At 47.6% G+C, this 20,391-nt stretch overlaps 1 protein-coding gene across 1 annotated transcript in view; it reads right to left on the minus strand.

The window, feature by feature from the left end:
• grid2 (glutamate receptor, ionotropic, delta 2) overlaps nucleotides 1-20,391 on the minus strand; it is a 238,262-nt gene that overhangs the window by 35,414 nt on the left and 182,457 nt on the right. The window contains exons 9-11 of the mRNA XM_026999786.2: nucleotides 20,187-20,288; nucleotides 11,724-11,921; nucleotides 8,802-9,114 (exon numbers count right to left, since the gene is read on the minus strand). Of these exons, the coding sequence (XP_026855587.2) occupies nucleotides 8,802-9,114; nucleotides 11,724-11,921; nucleotides 20,187-20,288 (613 nt within the window). The remainder of the gene's footprint in view (nucleotides 1-8,801; nucleotides 9,115-11,723; nucleotides 11,922-20,186; nucleotides 20,289-20,391) is intronic.

The following is a 20,391-nucleotide window of genomic DNA, read 5'->3' on the forward strand; positions in this document are numbered from 1 at the left end:
CAGTAATTTAAGTGCATTTTGATAATAGTGCTAGCTAAACTTGACGTTCTGTCTCAGAACCATCTGTTCCTTGTTCCACAATCGACTGTATCATGACACGGCAAGACGCCACCTCACCGTGCCCGTTTCACTCGCACTCTGTTCACATGCCACCAGAGGAAAACACACGCTGCTTTACTTCACTTTCTTCCACACTGCGCTGCTTTCAAACGAGATCTTGCAAACGCGCGCGTTCATACGCAGCTGACGGGCGGAGACCACGGACACGGCCACGCGCGTCATTGTACACTAGAAAGGACACGCTCAACCTTTGGCCGCCACGAGTGGATTTTAAAATGCACGGAAAACAATGGCGCGAGCACGAGGAGCTCTTTCAGTCTGCGTCTCTCACAAAGAGAGATGAGGTACATTATGCACGGCTACAGCAGGGCAGCTTCTCTGGAGTGAGCCGATGCATATTTACGATCGCAGACGGCAAACCCTCGCGCACGCACAACAAAGACCAAAAAAAAAGGTGAGCGCAAGGGGATCGTCGGCGCTGGAGACTGTATGACCGACCGTCCTTCTGCTCGTTTTCGTCGAGTCATCGAAAAAGCTCTGATCCGCTTCCAACAGGCGGAATAGCGGCCTTCGGATTTTTCCATCGTTGAAGCACAGAACAAGCACGCTCCCCTATCAGGATTCTATGGAAAAGCAATAATTTCTCCCCTTTTCTTCTTCTTGTTTTTTTGGCCACTTCAGCAACAAAACAAAATCGCCTCCCTCTGCAAAGCAAAGCGGCCGACTCAGCAGGCCCTTCCCGCCCGGGCAGTTTGTTTGTTTCGCATTTTAATTTTACCAATCAATACACAAGATATAATTTAAGGGTTTGTAATAGCAAGAAAAATGACTTTCTTTCCCCAGTTTAGTTGAGACTGCTGTTATTGCTGTTAATACAGATGGGCTAGATAATAACGCGCAGGCAAAATTCCCTAAACAGATGAACTGGCTTCCTCGTGCTCGTCGTTTCCTGTTCGTCGGCTCCGTTCTTCAGGAAAACAGAAACGGCGCACGTGAAGTCCGCGCGGAGGAAGGCCGGCCTCGCGTGAGCGTACGTTACAGTCACGTTCCGTTATTTAGCCACCTTGGCCTTTTTTCCCCCTCTTTCTTTCTTCTGCATTTGGCAAATGAGCTCGCACACTCCTTCAGCGCAGGGTGGAAAGCATAAAATCCTTGGTACATGCCTCATAAACCTCTTGGGCGGACATAAATATCAGCTGAGGGGAAAAAAAAGCCCTAGAAAGGACCTTCTAGAGCTCGCAGGAAGTTGCCAGACAACAGCGAGAACATCAAAAGGAGGCAGCGGCCAGCTGCGCACTCGTAAACCGTCCACACTGCTCCCCTGTGCCTTACAGAACAAATGGTGCATGGACAGTCACACTAATTAAATATTTCTTTTCACCTAATGCAAAGGAACGCACATTAACTTGCGGTGAGGTATGACTGCTTGTAGTGGGTGAGGAGGGGCAGTGGTGTTTGGGATGTGGTTGAGGCAAGACTTGACCTCCACCCAACCCCCTCCTTTCAATATGTGAATACGTTCACATATTGAAACTATTTACACACACTGCTTGCTTGCATATTCCTTGCTGAATATGCTGTTGGCAGTCTACAGGGGGTTTTGCCTCATCATGCAGGCCGTCAATAGAGCAGCTAATTTAAATATCGTTAGCGATTCTAACGAATGAATGAAACTTGTTAAACTCACCTCAACGTGTCTTTTACAGTCATTTAATCCGCTTGGAACCGTGACCTTATCTGGGCAATAGCAAAGTCACGGTTCCATCCATTCAGCAAACAGCATCGTCATCCCGTTCGGGCCCTGTCAGGTAGGCACGCACTTTAGCCAGTGCTCGAAACGGGCCGGTACGTAGGAGCACTTCTACGCTTGACTCTTTGGCGCAACCAGAACTCCCCCGTATGCCCTCGCCATTATCAAGTTCTGGGCGATCCATATCGACTCTATATAACCTTCGGTATATACCAACCTGACACTCACCTGTTCCCACTCTCTCTACAAGTCTAGAACAAGACAAGTAACGTTAATGCTAGTCTAAGCATCCAGGACACAAAGAAAACGCGCGAGTCAGGCAATCACAAAGCCGAGCTTAAGCCAGCACCTGTGCTAACGGCAGAGCCACTCCTAGCAGTGAGGAGTTCATTGGTACAGCATGGATGCCATTGATAACACAGTCATCTACATTAACAGTTAACCTTAGTTAAAGAGGAATGGCTGGGTTGTTGGTAAAAGGGCCAAATTATGTAGTTTTGTGCACGCACATGCACACATAACAGTACGTACATAATATATAGTATCATACAGATGTTACATTATTGAATTATTCAATATTATCATCACATATGATAAAATTAATAATCTGGGAAATGGTTGTCACTTTGAGTAAATAAATGTATGTTGTGAACATCAGTGATATCTCCTAGTATCTTATATTCCTGGTAGAAATTCATATATGATGATGATATGACGCATGATTTGCTGATACCGACCAACGTGTAACACGTGAAGAGGAACGTGTTTTGTATTTTATTTTTTGGGAACACTGCCTTGGCACCGCAAGACATTAAAAAGAACTGAAGGCTAATGAACAAGAGAGAAAGCTTGACGGCAAAGCCCGCCCACGGAGAAACTACTTAGCACCAAGAGAGACCAATCAGCATGCCTCACTCTCTCACTATGCCAGTCACTCACTCTCTGTCTCTCGCTCTCGCTCCCAAAATAAAAATCAATTTCCAGGGTATTGCATGTAATTTGCGGGCATCAGGGAGCCACTGTCAACATGCGGGAGACTCCCAGAACTTCCAGGAGAAGTGGAATGTCTGAATTCACCGTCAGGGGGCCATTACAGCATGAATGGATCCGTCATTATCAGTTTCTCCTATTGCGTCTTGGCCAAAGGTCCACCAGGGGGCAGAGTCGCTCCCAAATTAATTAATGGTTCCATTGCACCGAGACGTACAAAGATCTACGATCCAAGCAGACTGAGGGCACCACAGAGGCGACCGAAAGTGCACATACACGCAATCTAGTCGCATCTAGCTACAACCAAACTGGATTCACCACGACCTTTTCAAAGGTCAACTTTGGCAATCGCGTGGAATGTGTGTGAAGGCACTCGAGGGTTTGCGTTGACCCACGAGTTCCTCTGTTGAAAGACTTATTTTATATAGTCCAGTAGTGACTGAACAGCAATGAACCCAGCAGAGATGTGTGAAGAGGTGAAGAAATTCTAATTGAACGATCAACCTTTAATAGGTACAGCCCGACTAGAAGCCAGTAGTCATTGGTTCATTCAGGTGTTTTGATTGAGCTTATACTAACTTAGTTATAACATGTGTACAGAATGACCATGGTCCAATAGTCTTCATGTGATTAATGACTCACTGACAGACACAGTTTGTGAAAGTAAACGATTCATAAGACTTATAGAGTGTTACTGCTACTTATAGAGCTCTATAGAGTAGCAGTAATACTACATTTTATGTTTGATTGCTATTCGACTACTGTGTTCATTATCATAACTATTTTCTAACCAACTCGCAAGATTTTAGACACAGCTAATTTTCAGACACTGCTCCCAATTTGACATCAAAGGTGGCTCGCCTTATAATGGGATAGCAACAGCTGGAAGATCTTCACATATATAACAAGATTTAGCCTTCATGTTGATCCACTTGCCTGCGAGCATGCATATGTAATCCTGGGAAAGTCTGACACGACTGCTAATCAGAAATGCTCCACTACATGTACTCTCAGATCTCCTTCAGCCCAGTGCCACACCACCGCACAGTTCAGGCCTGATGCATCTGATGATCTGAGTAACAAGCTCCTCACAAGCTCAACCAGGAGTGCAGGAGCCAGGGAAACACTAAACAGCGCAGTACGGTGGCCCTTCGGAACTGAGCATGGACAGAAGAATGTGTGCTGTGTGTCGGGTCCGTCATGTAATCGGTTCTGCTGGTCCTCGGCTATAGAGCTGTCCGACCATCAGAATGGCACTCAGAAACATGCCAGTCCCCCTCTACTGTACCAAAGTATTCACTCAGCCGGCGGTGGACAGAGTTGTTAAAAAAGTGAAAAGCAAAAACTGAGAACAGAAGATGATATGAGCCCAGAAATTGCTGGGTCATTTAGCTAAGGGAACAGTTATATATGGAATAAATATGAGTGAAATAACTTGTGAGTGTGAGTTCTGCATGTTAAGTGCAAAGAAATTGCATAATTGCCTTGCTGGTTAATTTTATTAAGTAACCCATGGACATATTAAGAGCTTAGGAGCAGACCTTAATTAAATGCTATCCAGCAGAATTAGTGAGTAGTCTGTATTTGAATTATTAAAACCTTGTGCAATATGCTACGTGTTTTCTGCGTGTCCCTAAACTCAGCACAGCGGAACAGTTTGATATTTGCTTTCAAGCTCTTTTTAGAGAAACACAAAGAACTGCACTTGACATCCAAGCACAGCGATATTGACCTTTTCCTTTCACCACAGTGTCCTGCTGTCAGGAACCAAAGGCAAAAACAACTAATCATGCCTCCTTTTCCTGCCGCTACACCGATGTGTCACCCACTCTCCCGTTACTTGAAACAAATAAGATGTCAGACGTGAGGACCAGTCCGGCGGCACGCACAGTGACAGGTGAAACGGATTCGCCGGCGCCGGTCCGTGCTCCCTGGGCGTCTTTCTAAGGTCAACACCCCGTGGTGCATGCTGGGAATCGGGGCGGACATGGAGAGTCAGCGGTAATTACGGAAGGGGCTGCGGCACAGCTGTCGAGGGACTGTGGCGAGTCTCTCCTCCGTCGGGTGGGGCTAATGAGAAGAGGAAGTCCGCGACAGGACGGAGATGGGTAATCTCATGCATGGTCTGCCTGGGGCTGCCCGCGTGGGGCCGGGGGAAGTGGTTTGGAGCTGGTTGCCAAATCAAACCCCATCACTCCACCACAGTCGTTCCCTGATCTGGACGTCTCATAGCTGGACGACTTCTGAGAGAACTGGCAACCCTGGGTTAATGCAGGCCTAAAGTTTGCATCTGTTCACTTGGCTGGAGACAGACCATTGTACTTCCACCTGCTGCTTGGAGCGCGTGCCACTGGGCACATGACAGTCTGCGCTTTGTATACGTATGCGGGATTCATCTGGGCCTGTTACGTGCCAGTTTTTCTGATCTTTGCTTCGCAGCGTGTGTGTGTGTGTTTGTGTGTGTGCACGTTGCCCCGCCCCCTACTAGATGGTATCAGCATGAGTGCGACAGGTTTTCCATCATTACAGCTTTGATGCACTCAGCTAGATCGTGCTAGCTACTGTCAAGAAGCTCACGACTGACATATTAATCTCCTTCCCTTATTCCCTCAGCTGAGACATGATCGTTTGCTGCTCAATTATTCAGCGGTACCCTGAAAGCCCTCCATGGCGTAGAGGAAAGACAAGCGAGATGATGAAACCCAAAAGCTCCACGGATGGAAGTTCAGAGGGAAAAAAATCAACCAGCAACGCACGGGACCAAGTAAAACAGCACGCGTGACCAAGCCTGACGGGCGAGCCGCCGCGGCCAGCCTCCTCTACCTCGGACGGGAACGCCGTCTGGGACTTGGCTGCAGCCGCATATCCTCATTCTCCTTTTCATATGCCGCCTGGCGGCTCGAACAAAAGGCGGAGAGCAGACCCGCGAGCCAGGGCAGCCGCTCCGGCGTGGCCGGCTGCTTGGCCGAACAGATTACAGCCCAGCAGCTGGACGGCGGAAATTCTCAGTCAGGCGCCGCTGTTGCTGGGTTCCCTGCATGTCAGCGATAAGGCACAGAAGGCCGAGAGGTGTAAAAAAAAAAAAAAAAAAAGCATGTTTCCCCCCCTGCCGCTTTGACCGCAGGACCGAAAAAGGGCTTCTTACAGGCCATTAGAGGAAGGTCCTCGCTAAGCGCAAATCCACGGAGAGAGGGATGTTGGGGTCGACGACGATGACAACCACAGTGGATGGGTGATGTCGGGGTGGGTGCTACACTTTTTTTTAGGGTGTCAACTGTGGTGGAGGAGGGGAGGGAACAGGAAATACGGAGCTGGGGTGTGATAGAGGGAGAGAGGAGTGCTCCAGAGTGGAGATGAAAGGTCTGATAGAGACCCGTAGCTCCACCACTTACTGCCCTTACCTGCCGGAGGAGCATGTTTGAGAGAGAGAGAGAGGGGGGGGGGGGCATGCGTGTGTGTAAGACGGGGAGGACACATGTGGGGAGACCATGAGGAGGAAATGGGACAAGCTTGACATGCGTGCTCTTCAGCGAGAGAACACGTCAGCGTGCCTTCGCTCTACACTGACCTTCTCTCCATCCTCTCATCCTTTATTTGTCCTTTTACACTGATGCTCAGTCTTAATTAGCTTGCCATCCATCCCACCCCATCACACACACACACACACACACACACACACACACACACACACACTCTTCCTCTCTCTGTCTCTCTTCATTAGCCATCGGTCCTGCACGTACCACATTCCCGTTGACATCGTCACTAATTAAAGACTCACGCAGCGGTCATCTCTGGAATGCCAGTGGCGTCGTGCCCAGCAAGGAATGAACAGACAACTGAAGCAACCCTGGCAGTGGTGAACAAACGCTACCATCAGCTGGCTGATGCGCCGTCGAGGTTGAAACAAAACCTCATTCTCCGACGTAGTTCATCATCTGTCTTCAGATTTTCCCTTCCCCATGACTCTGACGGTTCAATATAGAGAACGGAGGATGCGTGCCATCGCAATAAAACAAACAAGTTTGACGCAGAAGAAACCAGCTGTTGTCTCGTCATCTGCCTGCGTGTTTAACATGACATCACGTTAGATGACTGGATGGCAGGACGATTTGGATAAATCTATGTAGAATTTTCAATGCACACATAAAACATACAGTTCAAAACATACAATAATAATGATTTTTTTTTGGTTTCTGGTTTGAATGCACTAAAAATTATTTCAGGCAGTTCTAATGGAATTATCTCCCACTATGAGTTTCCCAGAAACCTTATTGACTCTTAAAGTGATGACTGAACATACCCAGATGACTCAACTGCTCTTTCCTGTAGTTAATTAGAACAGGCCATTCAGCAGGATTAAGACATCCGGGGCCCTGGCATTAATTACATATGTACTCATTTTAATTAATGACTGGAAGTCAGTGAGAAGTGGCCACTGAAAGATCCTCAGGAAATTGAAATGTCTATAGCATGGAAAGACAAACTCCAGAAACCCAGACGCAGGACTGCTACAGCACGCGTACCTGGTCGGGCGAGCTCGTCAGTAGCCTACAAAATGGTTAGGCCACTGAACATTGATCTGAGCTGGAGGCCATGCGTTTGAGGAAATATGAATGAATGAATGAATGAATGAATGAATGAAGGGATGAAGGGATGTAAACAAGCCCCCTGTTGTAAGAAAGGTAGCTGCAACATGCACCCTAAACCATTTTTGTGACATTTCAGTTCTGCAGCTGGAGGACCCTGTAATGATGAGGTGGATCACTGTTTGTTTAGAAGCCAGCGCTACAGAAATGTCAAGAGAAAAGTAAGCAGAGACGTGGAGGTCTGGGAGTGAGTCACGGGAGATGAAAGTGAGTCATCAGGAAGAATCATTCTATCCACGTATGTCTCTCTCTACCCTCGTTTCAGGGAGGAGTGTTGTTTCTTCAACCAGCGCTCCACAAGCAAAAAAAAAACCACCCCAACCTACCTAATAGTAACACAAATCATGAATACATTTCCATTCCTGTTGTTGTTGTTTTGTTTTTTTTATCTGTCGCAAGTCAACAAGGAACAGTAGTGCAGTAGAAAGGCAGAATGAGCCACCTTGGTCATCCACATCGAGAATTTTCCGTTCGAACCGTTTCCAAGCCCTCGGGACCATGAAATCGATTTCTTTGCCTCCAAGACCTTGGGCAGAACGCTCAGGAGAAAGGACTACAACAGCACTTAAAGTCTTCCATGAGCGTGCCTGGGCATTTAAGGGCTGTGCGTGCGAACACAAGCGCGCGCACAAGCGCGCAAGTGTTCGCACGTGCATGCGAGCCCCAACCGATCTTGTTTCATCATATTAAATTGACTGCAATCAGTCCCATTTATCTGGTGCTCAAAGACTGAACAAATTGCTTCATTGTTTTTATTGAGGCTCATGGATGCATTAATGAACTTTATTTTGCCAAAGTGACTGCATTTTAAAAAGGCAAAGATTGCAAGTTGAAGGCGAACGGCTTTGAATATAAGAGAGCAATTAGCATGGTTCATTATCGCCTTTATCATCATTAGCTGATAGCGATAGACAGACAGTTCGCTGGTTTTCACATAAACTGCCCATGTTTGGTTTTTTCCCTCAAAATTAAGCCTCCTGCTGCACAACACCCCAAAATATTTTTAACGATTAATTAGTTCCAACAATTAGGCTAACAGGGTGCCGCTTTTCGTTCGTCCTCTGGCGCTACACTAACCTCCACCCTTGTTTTCATTCTCCCCACCATTCGCTACTCTCGCAGAGTAAACCAAGATGGTAGTGCCCCCTTCTAATGCCCCTCTCTCAGCTCCGCCCGTGTTGGTGCAGATGGATCTCTTTCTGCTCCTCACCCGCCTCTCCTCTCCTCTCAACCCCCCTCCCCCAACCAAAACAAAACATGCCCCCCAGCCATCCATACACATGCATGCGACCCCCAAACAGACGCATGGCCCTGGCCCCCAGCCCCACCCGGGCCCCACCGCGTGTCTCGCTCACCCTGCTGCACGAAGGAGCCGTAGACGAACCACATGGAGTTGTAAAGAGTAGTGGAAGAGACGGAGCCCATGGGCAGGCGCGGCGGGTTGAGCCAGTTGAGGAGGTAGACGAGCGTTCCCACCAGCAGCACGGTGCCGGCAATGCAGGCCCACAGTGAGAGGTCGAAGGGCGCCAGGCAGGCGAACATGTCCATTGTGCGCTCGGCCTTCTTCAGCAGGACGCCCACCGAGTGGTCCATGTAGCGCGCCGTGAAGTCCACCACGCTCTCGCGCTCCGGCGTGATGGTCAGCGCCGAGAGGCCCACGTCTGCCCTCTGCAGGAGCACAAAACAAACATGGTCGCGCTCAGGGCGTGCTCGCGCTGTGGCAAAACACTCGCACTGCGCCCGAGTGACCTTAAGTGGCCTAGGTACCCAGTTGCCTTTTACATATTCACGCACAAGGGACTCCTGGCAAGTTCTGGAGGAGTTCTCTACAAACTCTCACCAGGCTGAAGCAGAACATTCGTAATTATGCGGAGCAGTCGCTGCGCGGGTATCAAGAGCACGATGAAATTTGCTCTCCAGCCCCATCACTGCAATAATCGTTCCAGTTATAATCACTCATATTTCTGTGCTGCTGAGTCTGGGAATGTGTTCAGGTACACCACTTCTTATTTGCCTCACAATAAGTAACTGAGTATCAGACTGAAAACCAGCAAAACAAATATGTGGTGGAAAAATACAGCCTATGCTTTAGCGAGAGGCTATATTGTCTGCTGTTGAATCGAAATTGTTTCTTGATGCTCAGATGCAAAATAGTGTCTTCTCCTTCTTTTATTTAATTTTTATAGCCCTACTTCCAGAACTTTCCATGTTGTCAGCCACGCAGGCAGGAAGAGAAGAGGGAACCTACAGGACCTGGTGAGAGTTCCTGTCAGGAAGCATTAGCGGTAGCGCACTACTGTCTGTTTTCATTATCACTGGGCTGGTGTCTAGCCTCACCTTCCTGACTCCCATTAGACTTCATGTTGAGAGGATACATAGAGATGGGAGACCCCTGTGACTAGGTTGTCCCCCGCCCCCCAGTAATGCCTGCTCAGGGCTCTAGTACTCAGTAATGCCTGCTCAGAGCTCTAGTACTCAGTAATGCCTGCTCAGGGCTCTAGTACTCAGTAATGCCTGCTCAGGGCTCTAGTACTCGGTAATGCCTGCTCAGGGCTCTACTACTCGTGACTGTGCCAGGTCTCTAACACAGAATAAACCTTCTTTCTGATAACACTGTTGCTTATTTACTCGGGCTTCATTTAGCCTCGATTCTGTTTGCTGAGTTATAACGTGAGATATAACCATTTGATTGTGGAAGGTCTGAATCTAATTACACATTTGTCCTTCCACTCTCACATTATTAAACTGAGTTGATGAGTTTGCTCTTGTATGGAGGGGACCAAAGTTTGGGTTTTTTTTTTAACTGAATTGCTTCTGTCATAAAGGTAGCCATGTTCTCACGCTGCATGCAAGACTGGAGCACCATTCACTTTTCTCCTGATCTCAGCATGCGCGCATGTCTGCGTCTGGCGCAGGCTGCAAAAAACATTGCGATTTTGTAAAATTGGCTCAGCCCTATCACTTACAAATGACTCTCTCTCTCTCTCGAGCTTGTGTGAAGCGAATGAAAGGGTTTTCTCGCATAATGTAAGCAGTGCTTGCCCATGTTATTTTACCCTTCTACACACAATTAATTCACAGATGACTAAACCTGCTAATTTCACGCTCTGCTAGGGAAACTAAACGCATAAATGGCCAGAAATGGTCATTTATGCTGCATATTAACACTATATGTGGGCATGGGGCTCTCAGCTCTGCAAGCAGCCATGTCTGTGTGTATTAGTCGCCCAGTACGGACTAGATACTCTTGACAAATTCTACTTCACACCTTTCAATTCAAGGACTGTCAACACCTTGTTAATTTCCCTCTATTCAGATTAGACTGGAATTAACAATGTTTTCTCCACTCTTAATTCTTATCGAGCCAAGGATCAATTACAATAATTTTATGTACCTCACCATCTAAGGCTATAGTAAGTAAAAAAATCCAAACTAAAAAATGTTTAAGAAATGCTGAAACATCTTCCCTGAGAGGGCTGTGGTGATGTTTCAGGTCTGTACCAATCTTAGTAGGCAAACTTGGAATCTTCCTTCCCCTAATAATAATTCACATTACACTCAAAACAGTGGCACCTTTTCACCAAATCCACTGTCTCCTAGCACAACAGTATCCTCTTTTCCTCTGACAACAAGCAACACACGCCACACATTCTGAACAAACCAAATCACTGAGTCAGGAATGCAGTGTTTTAATAAAAACCGCCAAAAAGGGATGGTTCACGAGGGACCTGCTACAATCTGCAGCCGCGGCAAAACAATGTCCCGCCACAGGCAGAGGTGAGAGGATTAGAATCCCCTCGCTCTTCCCTCTGTTCGGCGTGCCTGTCTGGAAACGGCGATAAGCTCCCGCACGGCTCACGGCGCCACGGCCCCGGCTGGTCGCCCGAGAGGCAGGCAGGCTGGCCGGCGGGAGGGCGGGGTCTGCAGGAATGGCCAGGTAAAGAGCATCGGAATGGAAATCAGCACGGGGTTGCTGGGTAATGGCCCCCAAAATGCTCAGCGAACCCGGAATGCTGAAAGATATTGCCGGTGGAGAAAGGAGGGAAAAAAAAGCCTCTGGATTCATGTTTCCCACCACTTCAGCCACCCTTCTGTGAATTCATCCAGCTCATTACTGAGAAAATGGAGAACGCCAGAAAAAATGGTCTCTGACAACACTGATTTCTCGTCATTACTCAACACACATATAGCTGCATACCAACAGTATGAAAAATATCGAACAGAATCACGAAAGACCAGGCCCCGCCAGATTATCGACATATTGTGCAATGTGTTACCTTGAAAACCAGTTCCCCAATTAAACCATTCCAGGTCCCGTCTGCTTGTTGGATGCCATATTTGTGATCAGGAGCCACGTAGATTTCATACTTAAAACCCAGGTAGTTGGAGAGGGCATCCAGCACGTCGATGGAGAATCCCTGGTACTTCTTGGGCTTTCCCAACACGTTCTCGGACACCATGACAAACGGCTCCTCCTGAAAAGAGCAAGAGTAACATGATGAAAATCCTGTTGATTCCCTGATTGAAAATGTCTGGAGATTTAGCGTGGCGTCAGCACAAATGCGTCTGGCGGGGCCGCTTCAGTTGCAGAGCGTGCGGTGCGACCACTGTGATCATCAGAATGGTATATGTATCAGACAAACCAAGATAAAAAAATACGTTTCCACCGCTCTTTAATTAAAGCCCACAATTCCATCTTATTTGCAGCGAGAACAGCGCTGGTGTCGGAATCCTACAGGCTTAATGTCACTTCACCTTAATCTGGCTTCATGAGCTCTGACATTGTTCGGAGCAAAAGTCACAAGGGCATTACTGCTATGTCACTTCCAATCAGCAGTAATGATGGAAAATAAATGCATGCTGTTTTTGTTTTGATGGCTGTTGGGCTCTGGACATGACGTTGCCTGGGGACTGGATGGATCAAACTTCTCTGTGTATGTACAGATCTAAGAACCTTCATGGTAATAATTACAATTAGACTTACATGGGCCAGGCAACACAAACCATTACTTTTCTGTTCCATTTCAAGGTTCCCATTCATCAAAGCATTGGTTAACTCAGGCTCTTGATGGTACGTGTCATTCATACATTATTCATTTAAGGTTCACTTTGACAGGCTCATGAGAGCCCTGATGTTCTGAGAGGCTGTTGAGTTTTTTTTTTACATTGTTCTTTCTTTAGGCAATTTGGCAAACTTTATAAACCTTAGATTTTATCATAGGTTTCAAGAGCAAAATCATACCAGTATGATGAGTAAGAATATGGCATGGAAATGTTATTAGTAACACCCTCCTCCACCGAGGGGCCGAGACACCATCTGCCATGACTGACCAAAGTAGACAGATGGAGATATAGGTGCTCTGTAAGGATCATTAAAACAAACGACGCCAGCTATTCCGAGGCACGGGATGATGGGATTTGGAACAAGTTTGACCCGTGGGCCTGATCATGTTCCGTAAAAGGTCTACAAATGCTGTCTCAGGCTGCTTGAATGACCCGGGAGACTTCCTGAAGGTCATGCCAAGTAAACGCTTTTCCTTCTGAAGGAGTGCGGGTTGACGGAAAGCCTCCGAACGCCAGGGAAACAATTCTCAGCAACATCACTTTTGAATTACCCATATTTCGCATTGAGCTCCAGAGAAGGTGGTTAAAACAAGGAGACAGGCTCTCAGAACTGCGGCTCCGCCATCAATAATTCCTTAACAAGCTTGTAAAAATATAAAGATCAACTCAAATTTTTACATCTGCTGTGTGGAAGACCGAGTTTCCAGGCCAGCCAGAAACCCAAATTGACCGTTGTACTGCAAGTGTGGGATATGACAGACCCGCCCGGGAAAATCAGCAGATTTTTCCAAGCGCAATAATACACACGGCACAGGAAGCAGGCGAAGCTGCGAGTGCTGTGTGCATTACTAGAAAGGTTTTTGGTCCTCTGGTTCTGACCCATGCGTTCCTCAGGTCCCTCGATTAATGATGGGCGTTCTACAGTCCCTGCTAGTCCGACACCTCACGGACCGGCCCTAACGAACCCGCTAACGAATCAAGGAAGGGAACAGTAAGGTGCCACTGTGCTGCAGCCCGTGATTTGCATAAATGTTTTCGGTTTTGTCAGGTTGCTTTGGCGTTCGGGGAGATTGGGCTTTTTGGCGCTCCGCTGTCTCTACGAAATGACTGTGATGACATGTGTCTGTATAATAATATAATCAGTCTGCTGTGAGCCAATTAATTACACCGTTGTAAGTGCTCAAAATGCAGACTAAGTCAGAAAGAGTCTCTAAAGCGAGCGTGTGGCAGCGTAGGTTAATAGCACGGGACACCGAGCATCGCTCGCTGCAGTTTTGCCCTGCAAGCCCTCATGCGCTGGCGTTTTTAAGTAGCAGATCAGCCTGGATGGCAGCGTGCAGTAAAAACACAGCTTGTACAGTGTAGCTCTGTTTAAGAGCATCTTAGTGATGGGTCTCAACTTTTTCCTTCACAGTATGCACAAAAATACCGTTAAGCAAAATAATAAATAAAACCTAAGCGGAGACGCAGCGCCAAGTTCGTTATGGTGCCAACTTCCACTTGTGTAAATAACCACAGGCTTATTGATAATTCAGCTGGGAAAAATATGCTATAATAATAGGTAAGTACAATAATAAATAAGATTCAAATATTCAATTATTCGGTTGACGGAATCCCGCAAGACCAAGAAAACTACGAGGGATTAATCGCCTGGTTGACTTAAAGGAGAGAAAGCCAGTGTACAGCACTCGGAACAGTCAGACAGAGAAGCCATTCATACCCTAAAACATCCCGGCTGTAGCTGGAGCCTCGCGCATAATGTGCCTGCTTATTTATGGCTTCCATAAAAGCCAGCAGGATTGCACTGTTCCACTAGGTTAAAGAGGAAAGGCCAAGATTGAGCTCAGCTCAGTGAAGCTCGGTGAGGCTCAGCGAGGTCGGCCAAAAAGGTGAGCAGATAGCAGCAGATCCACAGGCAGTTCAGCAGAGAGAACGCGCGGAGGAAAGCGCGACCGATCCTGGTTCCCGGGACGAAGTTTAAAAGAGGGGAGTTCTGGGTACGGCACTTGTGACCACCGGGCAGGTCTTGCTGTTGGGCGCTTAAGACTCCTGAGGAGTTTGCTCTCACAGGCAGGAGTCCCAACAGTGCTGTTGTTCAATGGTCTGGTTAGAGCGAACCGTGGAACGGTCATACGAGATCGGCATGCGGTCCAGTTGCCATGGGAGTGTGTGGAAGCACCTTGTGTTTCTTATCCCGCTCACATAGTACAGCATTAACAGATCACACTGATGGATCTGATCATATCTTAGAATTATACCTTCATCCCACAGGATAAAATTCCTGTTATTAAGAGTAAATAAAAAGTTTGATATCGGACAGGAAAGAACCTAAGTGTTTAAGGCAAAAAAAATATTAAAATGACATAACATAGTGTAACAAAATAATGCCAATGAAATAAAAAAATTCAAAAAATTTGAGAATTCTGTCTGTTTTATGTTACACAATACGGTATATATCTCACATACATATTCTGTATTGTGATTACAAATAGCATATTGTTATACCACTATACAAGTGTAACAAGACGACAGACTAATTGGTTTCCTAATTGGTTGACCGATTTATTGATTTGGCTGTCTGTTGTCATACGTGTTTGCTGTCTGCCATGCTGGCAGGGGCGTGACCTCCGAGACCCTGCAGTTCAGACAACTTCAAATTAGACTTGATATTCGGAAGCAGGAAGAAAAGATAACACAAGACGTTATTCGGACAGATAAGCAATCGCGAGAGACTTCCTTTATAGCCCTGTTTTCTTGGGACTTTGTTTAAACAATCAGTGGTACTAGTGTTCAGAAATGCAGCAGAAATGAAAAAGAAATGGGTGGGCTGCACAAATAAAAATATACCGTAAGCTTAATGAACTGTCCTTTTGACATCCATACAATGCTTAATAATTAACATTTGTTTGCAGTCTCCAGACATGGAAATCCAATTTGCTAATGCACTTTTTGCTAAGACCTTCAAGGCAAACCCAGATTTAATGTGACCACGCATCAAAGGCTGCTTTGGCCTGCTTTACTTACTTTTGCACTACAGTCCAAATATTGTCATTTGTAGAAGCAAATGAGGTGTAGGCGGTTTGCTTTCGTCTCCGAGCTACACTTCCTACCGCAAAGGTCAACCCATGTCGTGCCACCCCGCACAGGCGGATCGAGTGGCGTCGACTCAGCATACGTTTCAGAGAAAGCAGTCAGCATTCCTAATGGAGGGAGTGAGAATAAAACAGAAACGAATTTCCCTGGAGGTAAGGGGCACTTCTTCAGACTGAGGATTTTATGGCCTCACAATCCCTTCTGTTGTAATGGTTTGTGCCTGTAGAAGGAGGATAATGATAAGCTGGGATTGGTCAGCACCGGTCACCGGTGTGTGAAGTCCTATCCTCATCTGTCCTTGCTCTTCCGCACATGTGGGACCGTTCACAGGTACTAATGGGACCGCATCACAGTGGTCATTTTGGCCCTGGCTCCACACAAATGGTCAGTCGTCATTTTGGATGGTGGCTGTGGTTCCTGATGCTAGCGTTGGTCAGTGGCGGGCAGTCGTGGTAAGACTGAAGATATTTCAACCCTGCGGGAATTCTGGTTGGAGCGGAGATGAGAGTGGAGGCAGGGCTGACTGCTGGAAGTGAAGTCAGCTTTAGAGAAATATCTCCCTTAGTCTTCCTCTCTGTTTCTCACCCTCAGTCTCTTCATCTCTCACGCACACTCACACACACGCACACGCACGCACGCACGCACGCACGCACGCACGCACGCACGCACACACACACTCACACGCACGCACGCACGCACGCACGCACGCACGCACACACACACTCACACGCACGCACGCACGCACGCACGCACGCACGCACAAGCATGCACTCGCACGCACTCACACACACTCACACACGCACGCACGCACACACACGCACGCACGCACACACACACGCACGCACGCACAAGCATGCACTCGCACGCACTCACACACACACGCGCACGCACTCACACACACACACACACGCGCACGCACTCACACACACACACACACACACACACACACTCTCTCTCTCTCTCTCTCTCTCTCTCTCTCTCTCTCTCTCTCTCTCTGTCTCTCCCTGTCAGTCTATGAGGTAACCATCAGCTAGTATTTTCCGGGCTGTATCTCTATTATTTACAGTAGCATAATCTCATTATAACATGTATGTAATTGTAGTGTGGCTAATTGTCTTATATGCTGCTAATAAACCGCATGTTACTTTGAACTCATGTGAAGCTCAGCTCTTTAGACAGCATTATGTAATGTACATTCCCTCATACTAACTAACCAGAGGGAAAGGCTTACTAAGAGTTGGCTATATTGATGTGATGCCATCAGGTTTTATGTTTAATTCCCGTTAAAGTATTCAGCCTCTGCACATGGTTACTAGGCTAAACCCTAAATCAGGCAGGCTGAAGAATAAACCTCTGATCAAAGCATAACTAATACTGAGGTATATAACATAGTTGGCTCTTCCCAACGTAACTGGCTAGTATATTTCAAACCTCGGCCTGCAGCTGTTTCCATAGTGAGTTACAGACAAGCAGGGTAGGGGTAAATAAATACAAGGCCTGTGAAGCAGGCTGCACGGCGCCTGAGGTTTCTGCGCGGCACCTGCGCAAAGACAGGCTCCTGTTTGGACACCTCTGTCATCCATCATGCCGCTCACAAACTTCAAGGTGCTTGTTCCAAGTCGACCTCTCGCTCACAGCAGAAAGCTGAAAGATGGCCCTCTCTTTCACCCAACGGGGAGCGGCCCGCGAAGGCCGGCGGGCTTTACATTTCGGCTAGGCGCGCTTTTCAGCAACAGAAACGGTTTGCGTTTCCCTGTCATCCGCGGCACGGCCCGTCTGGCACCTGCCGTCCACGCGCCATCCGCTCGGCCAAGCCTCACCCCCGTGCATTTTTCATATTCCCTTTAATAAATCCCTATCGATGGCCGGAGAGTTTCTGGGAACATGTCAGGCAGATTTATCACACGGGGGGCGTTATTGACTGCACGCTGCCTGCACATTAAGCTAGTGCTTTCTAATCCGGGCCATGCCCCCCCTCGCTCAATAAGCTATTAGTGGGAATGAGGACATGCGTGCCAGTGCTCACGGCAGCCGGGCCGTGCCATCTATCAGACCTCCCTCGGAGGGGACCGTGGCGTCTCCCAAACCTACATGCGCAACTTGGTACCGCTGCTGCGGGAACGTGGGCTGTACCATTTCAAAGGTATGCCCGCTGGTCTTCAAATGCACCTGGAAGAATGACTATTTGGGTTTATCCGTGGACATTTTTGAGCCTTGTGGATAAAGTGGCATGGCGTCACAGTGAACGTGCGACACAAGCCAGTAGGGGCATCTCCCCCAACTCGGCTCACTCGGCATCGATCCCCTTTGCCATTATGCAGCCATCACTTCCATCCAGCCGCACGTGGAATGATTCGAGGTTTCACGTATCGTGCAGAAAATCATCGCTACTTGTATACAGATCAATAGGAGACAGAAAGCAGGGAAGGTAGCGTGCAAACGTAACACATATTCCCGCTACCATTTTGCAAACAGTCTAAAGAGTTGTTAGCTCGGGTGCATCGTCGTACGTAGGGGCATGTCTGTCTCGCCGGTTTCTTCTTTCACTCACGATCTTGCCTTTCATACAATCGATTTTTGGGAACGTTTGGCAGCACTTTTCTCTCTGCGCCCGTCTTAGCTGGAGGGTATGTGACGCTCTCTCTCCGATTCCCGTTCACCACAATGACAGTGATGGAGACGAGCAGCGGGTGACGGGGTGGGGGCGTGGCTCTGACAAGCTCCAGAGCAGCGCGCGAGGCTCCCCGCACAGAATGCTAGAGGACTGCGCCCAGGACCCCCGCACAGGCCACGGGCCCTGGTGCCGCCCCCCCCCCCCCCCCCCCCCGGGGCTCTGGCTTGTCGCGTCACGCCCCCCGCCTCTGCAGTCACCTGGCAACAAATGCGTACGGGGAGTAACACAGCAGCCAATTACAGAGCTGGAGCCAGTGAACCCACCCAGACCTGAGGCACCTGCTGCTGTGTGGGAGAACACTTCTCGCACCACTCCTAGGGAGCTTTGATTGACAGAAGAGGACATCTTTCTTTGTTCCCAACTCGTTTCTCCCTTGCTGTATGTTTCAGCCCAGGAGGTTATAGAGCTCTGCTGGTACATGACAAAAAAGCCTTCCTCCCCTATACCACCTTCCTCTTCTCTGATCCGAAGTTGTTTTATTTTGGTTTTTTTTAGCACAGTTTTAGAACTAAAACAACTAAATACATGACCCCACATGACCTCTATGGGAAGCCATTAAGTCAATGGCTGGCTAGGGGCATTGTAAGCTTTAAAGTACCAGTGGTAGGATGTTACTATTTAGTAGTGTTTAAATTGAGCGCTCTGCTCAGACCTTTACAGGGTCATGAAAAGCTGGAGCCTTGTGACCTGCCTCGCAGTGCAAAGCCCAAAGCACCAATCCAAGCAGAGCACTACATGCAAAGCACAAACAGGCATACGAATTCAATTCAAATGTTGTCACTTGTAGTACTATCACTTTATTTTATTATTTATTCAAAAAACATGCATTTGAGACTTAACTTAACATGCAAATAAAAGTCTGTGAAAAGAGCCTCGCATTACCAAGTTTAGCATTACCAACACGCAAGTTTAACAGGTTTCGTTTATGTCTGAACAAAGAGACATGCGTCCTCACCGACTTGTAAAAATAAAACCCAAGTCTCTGCAGCTACTGTACTAGCACTGCATGAAACCTACTGCCTACGCCACACCTCTGGCAGGCTGCTCAGTTAGCGCTCATGACCGTCCGCGGGTATCGCCGGCTCTCCCGCCACAACCCGAGTGTGCATTCGGGCCTGCCTCTCCCCTGGCCCACACCAGGGGGAGTCGTCGGACACGGAAGCCCTCTTCCCGGCTGTGCTTGGGAACGGTTCCTCTCTGTTGGTGACTGCGCGGCGCGCTTAAGGTGTTCGCCGTGCATTCGGTCGGCCCAACGTATCACAGAGAGGAGGGAGACGAGGCGCGGGCGAGACAGCCACAAAATAGCAGCATCATCGCTCTTCTTCAGCAGACTTCAAAGCAGGGATATGAAGAATTCAGACGGCTAAATCTTTAACGAACTCCGGGGATTCACTCAAATCGGTGCTGGAGGCAAGATAGCAGAACTGAAATCTCAATATACCCCCAGTTCCAGTGCTTTCTATTCATGCTCAAATCCCCCACTCATCTCCCACGCAAACTCCCTTTAAAATTACCTAACAGGAATTTCTCGGACGTGGCTAAGTCTGGAGGTAAACTAGACAACATTCTGAGCGGGGAAATGACCATAGCAGGGTGATATAATCCAGCACTTGCCAGGACTTCAATACAAGTAAATAATCAATTAATTAAATACGAATCAAAACAATGCAGTAACACTGCACAGATGTTGAGAGTCCTGTCTCTTGTTTTATATTGTGAATTTTGATGTCACAATATCCAGTCAGTGAAGAAAATTGTAAAAGGAAGCATTTGACTTATTTCTGGATTCTGTTAGATGACATTTAATTTTTTAAAAAAAGTGATGGGTTTTATTGAACTATTCGTCAGGTTGGACAGTAAGTAGTATTAATCTGAGTCTATGATAGAGAGATCTAGAAGTAGCACTTACCAAGACAGTGACCACCCGTAAGATCACTCCTCGCATGTTGTTCTCCAGCCTCCGGTCTGAGAGGGTTCCGTTGAGCCCATGGATCGGGTCCCAGGTTGCCAGCTAAAGCAACAACAAAAAAAACCCCAACCAAACAAACATACAAAAAACAGAACAAAAAATGGTCTCACTTTAGCTTATACTAATAACTTTAGGCATGGAATGG

This window comes from Electrophorus electricus, chromosome 23 (assembly GCF_013358815.1).
Source record: "Electrophorus electricus isolate fEleEle1 chromosome 23, fEleEle1.pri, whole genome shotgun sequence".
Lineage (NCBI taxonomy): Eukaryota > Metazoa > Chordata > Actinopteri > Gymnotiformes > Gymnotidae > Electrophorus > Electrophorus electricus.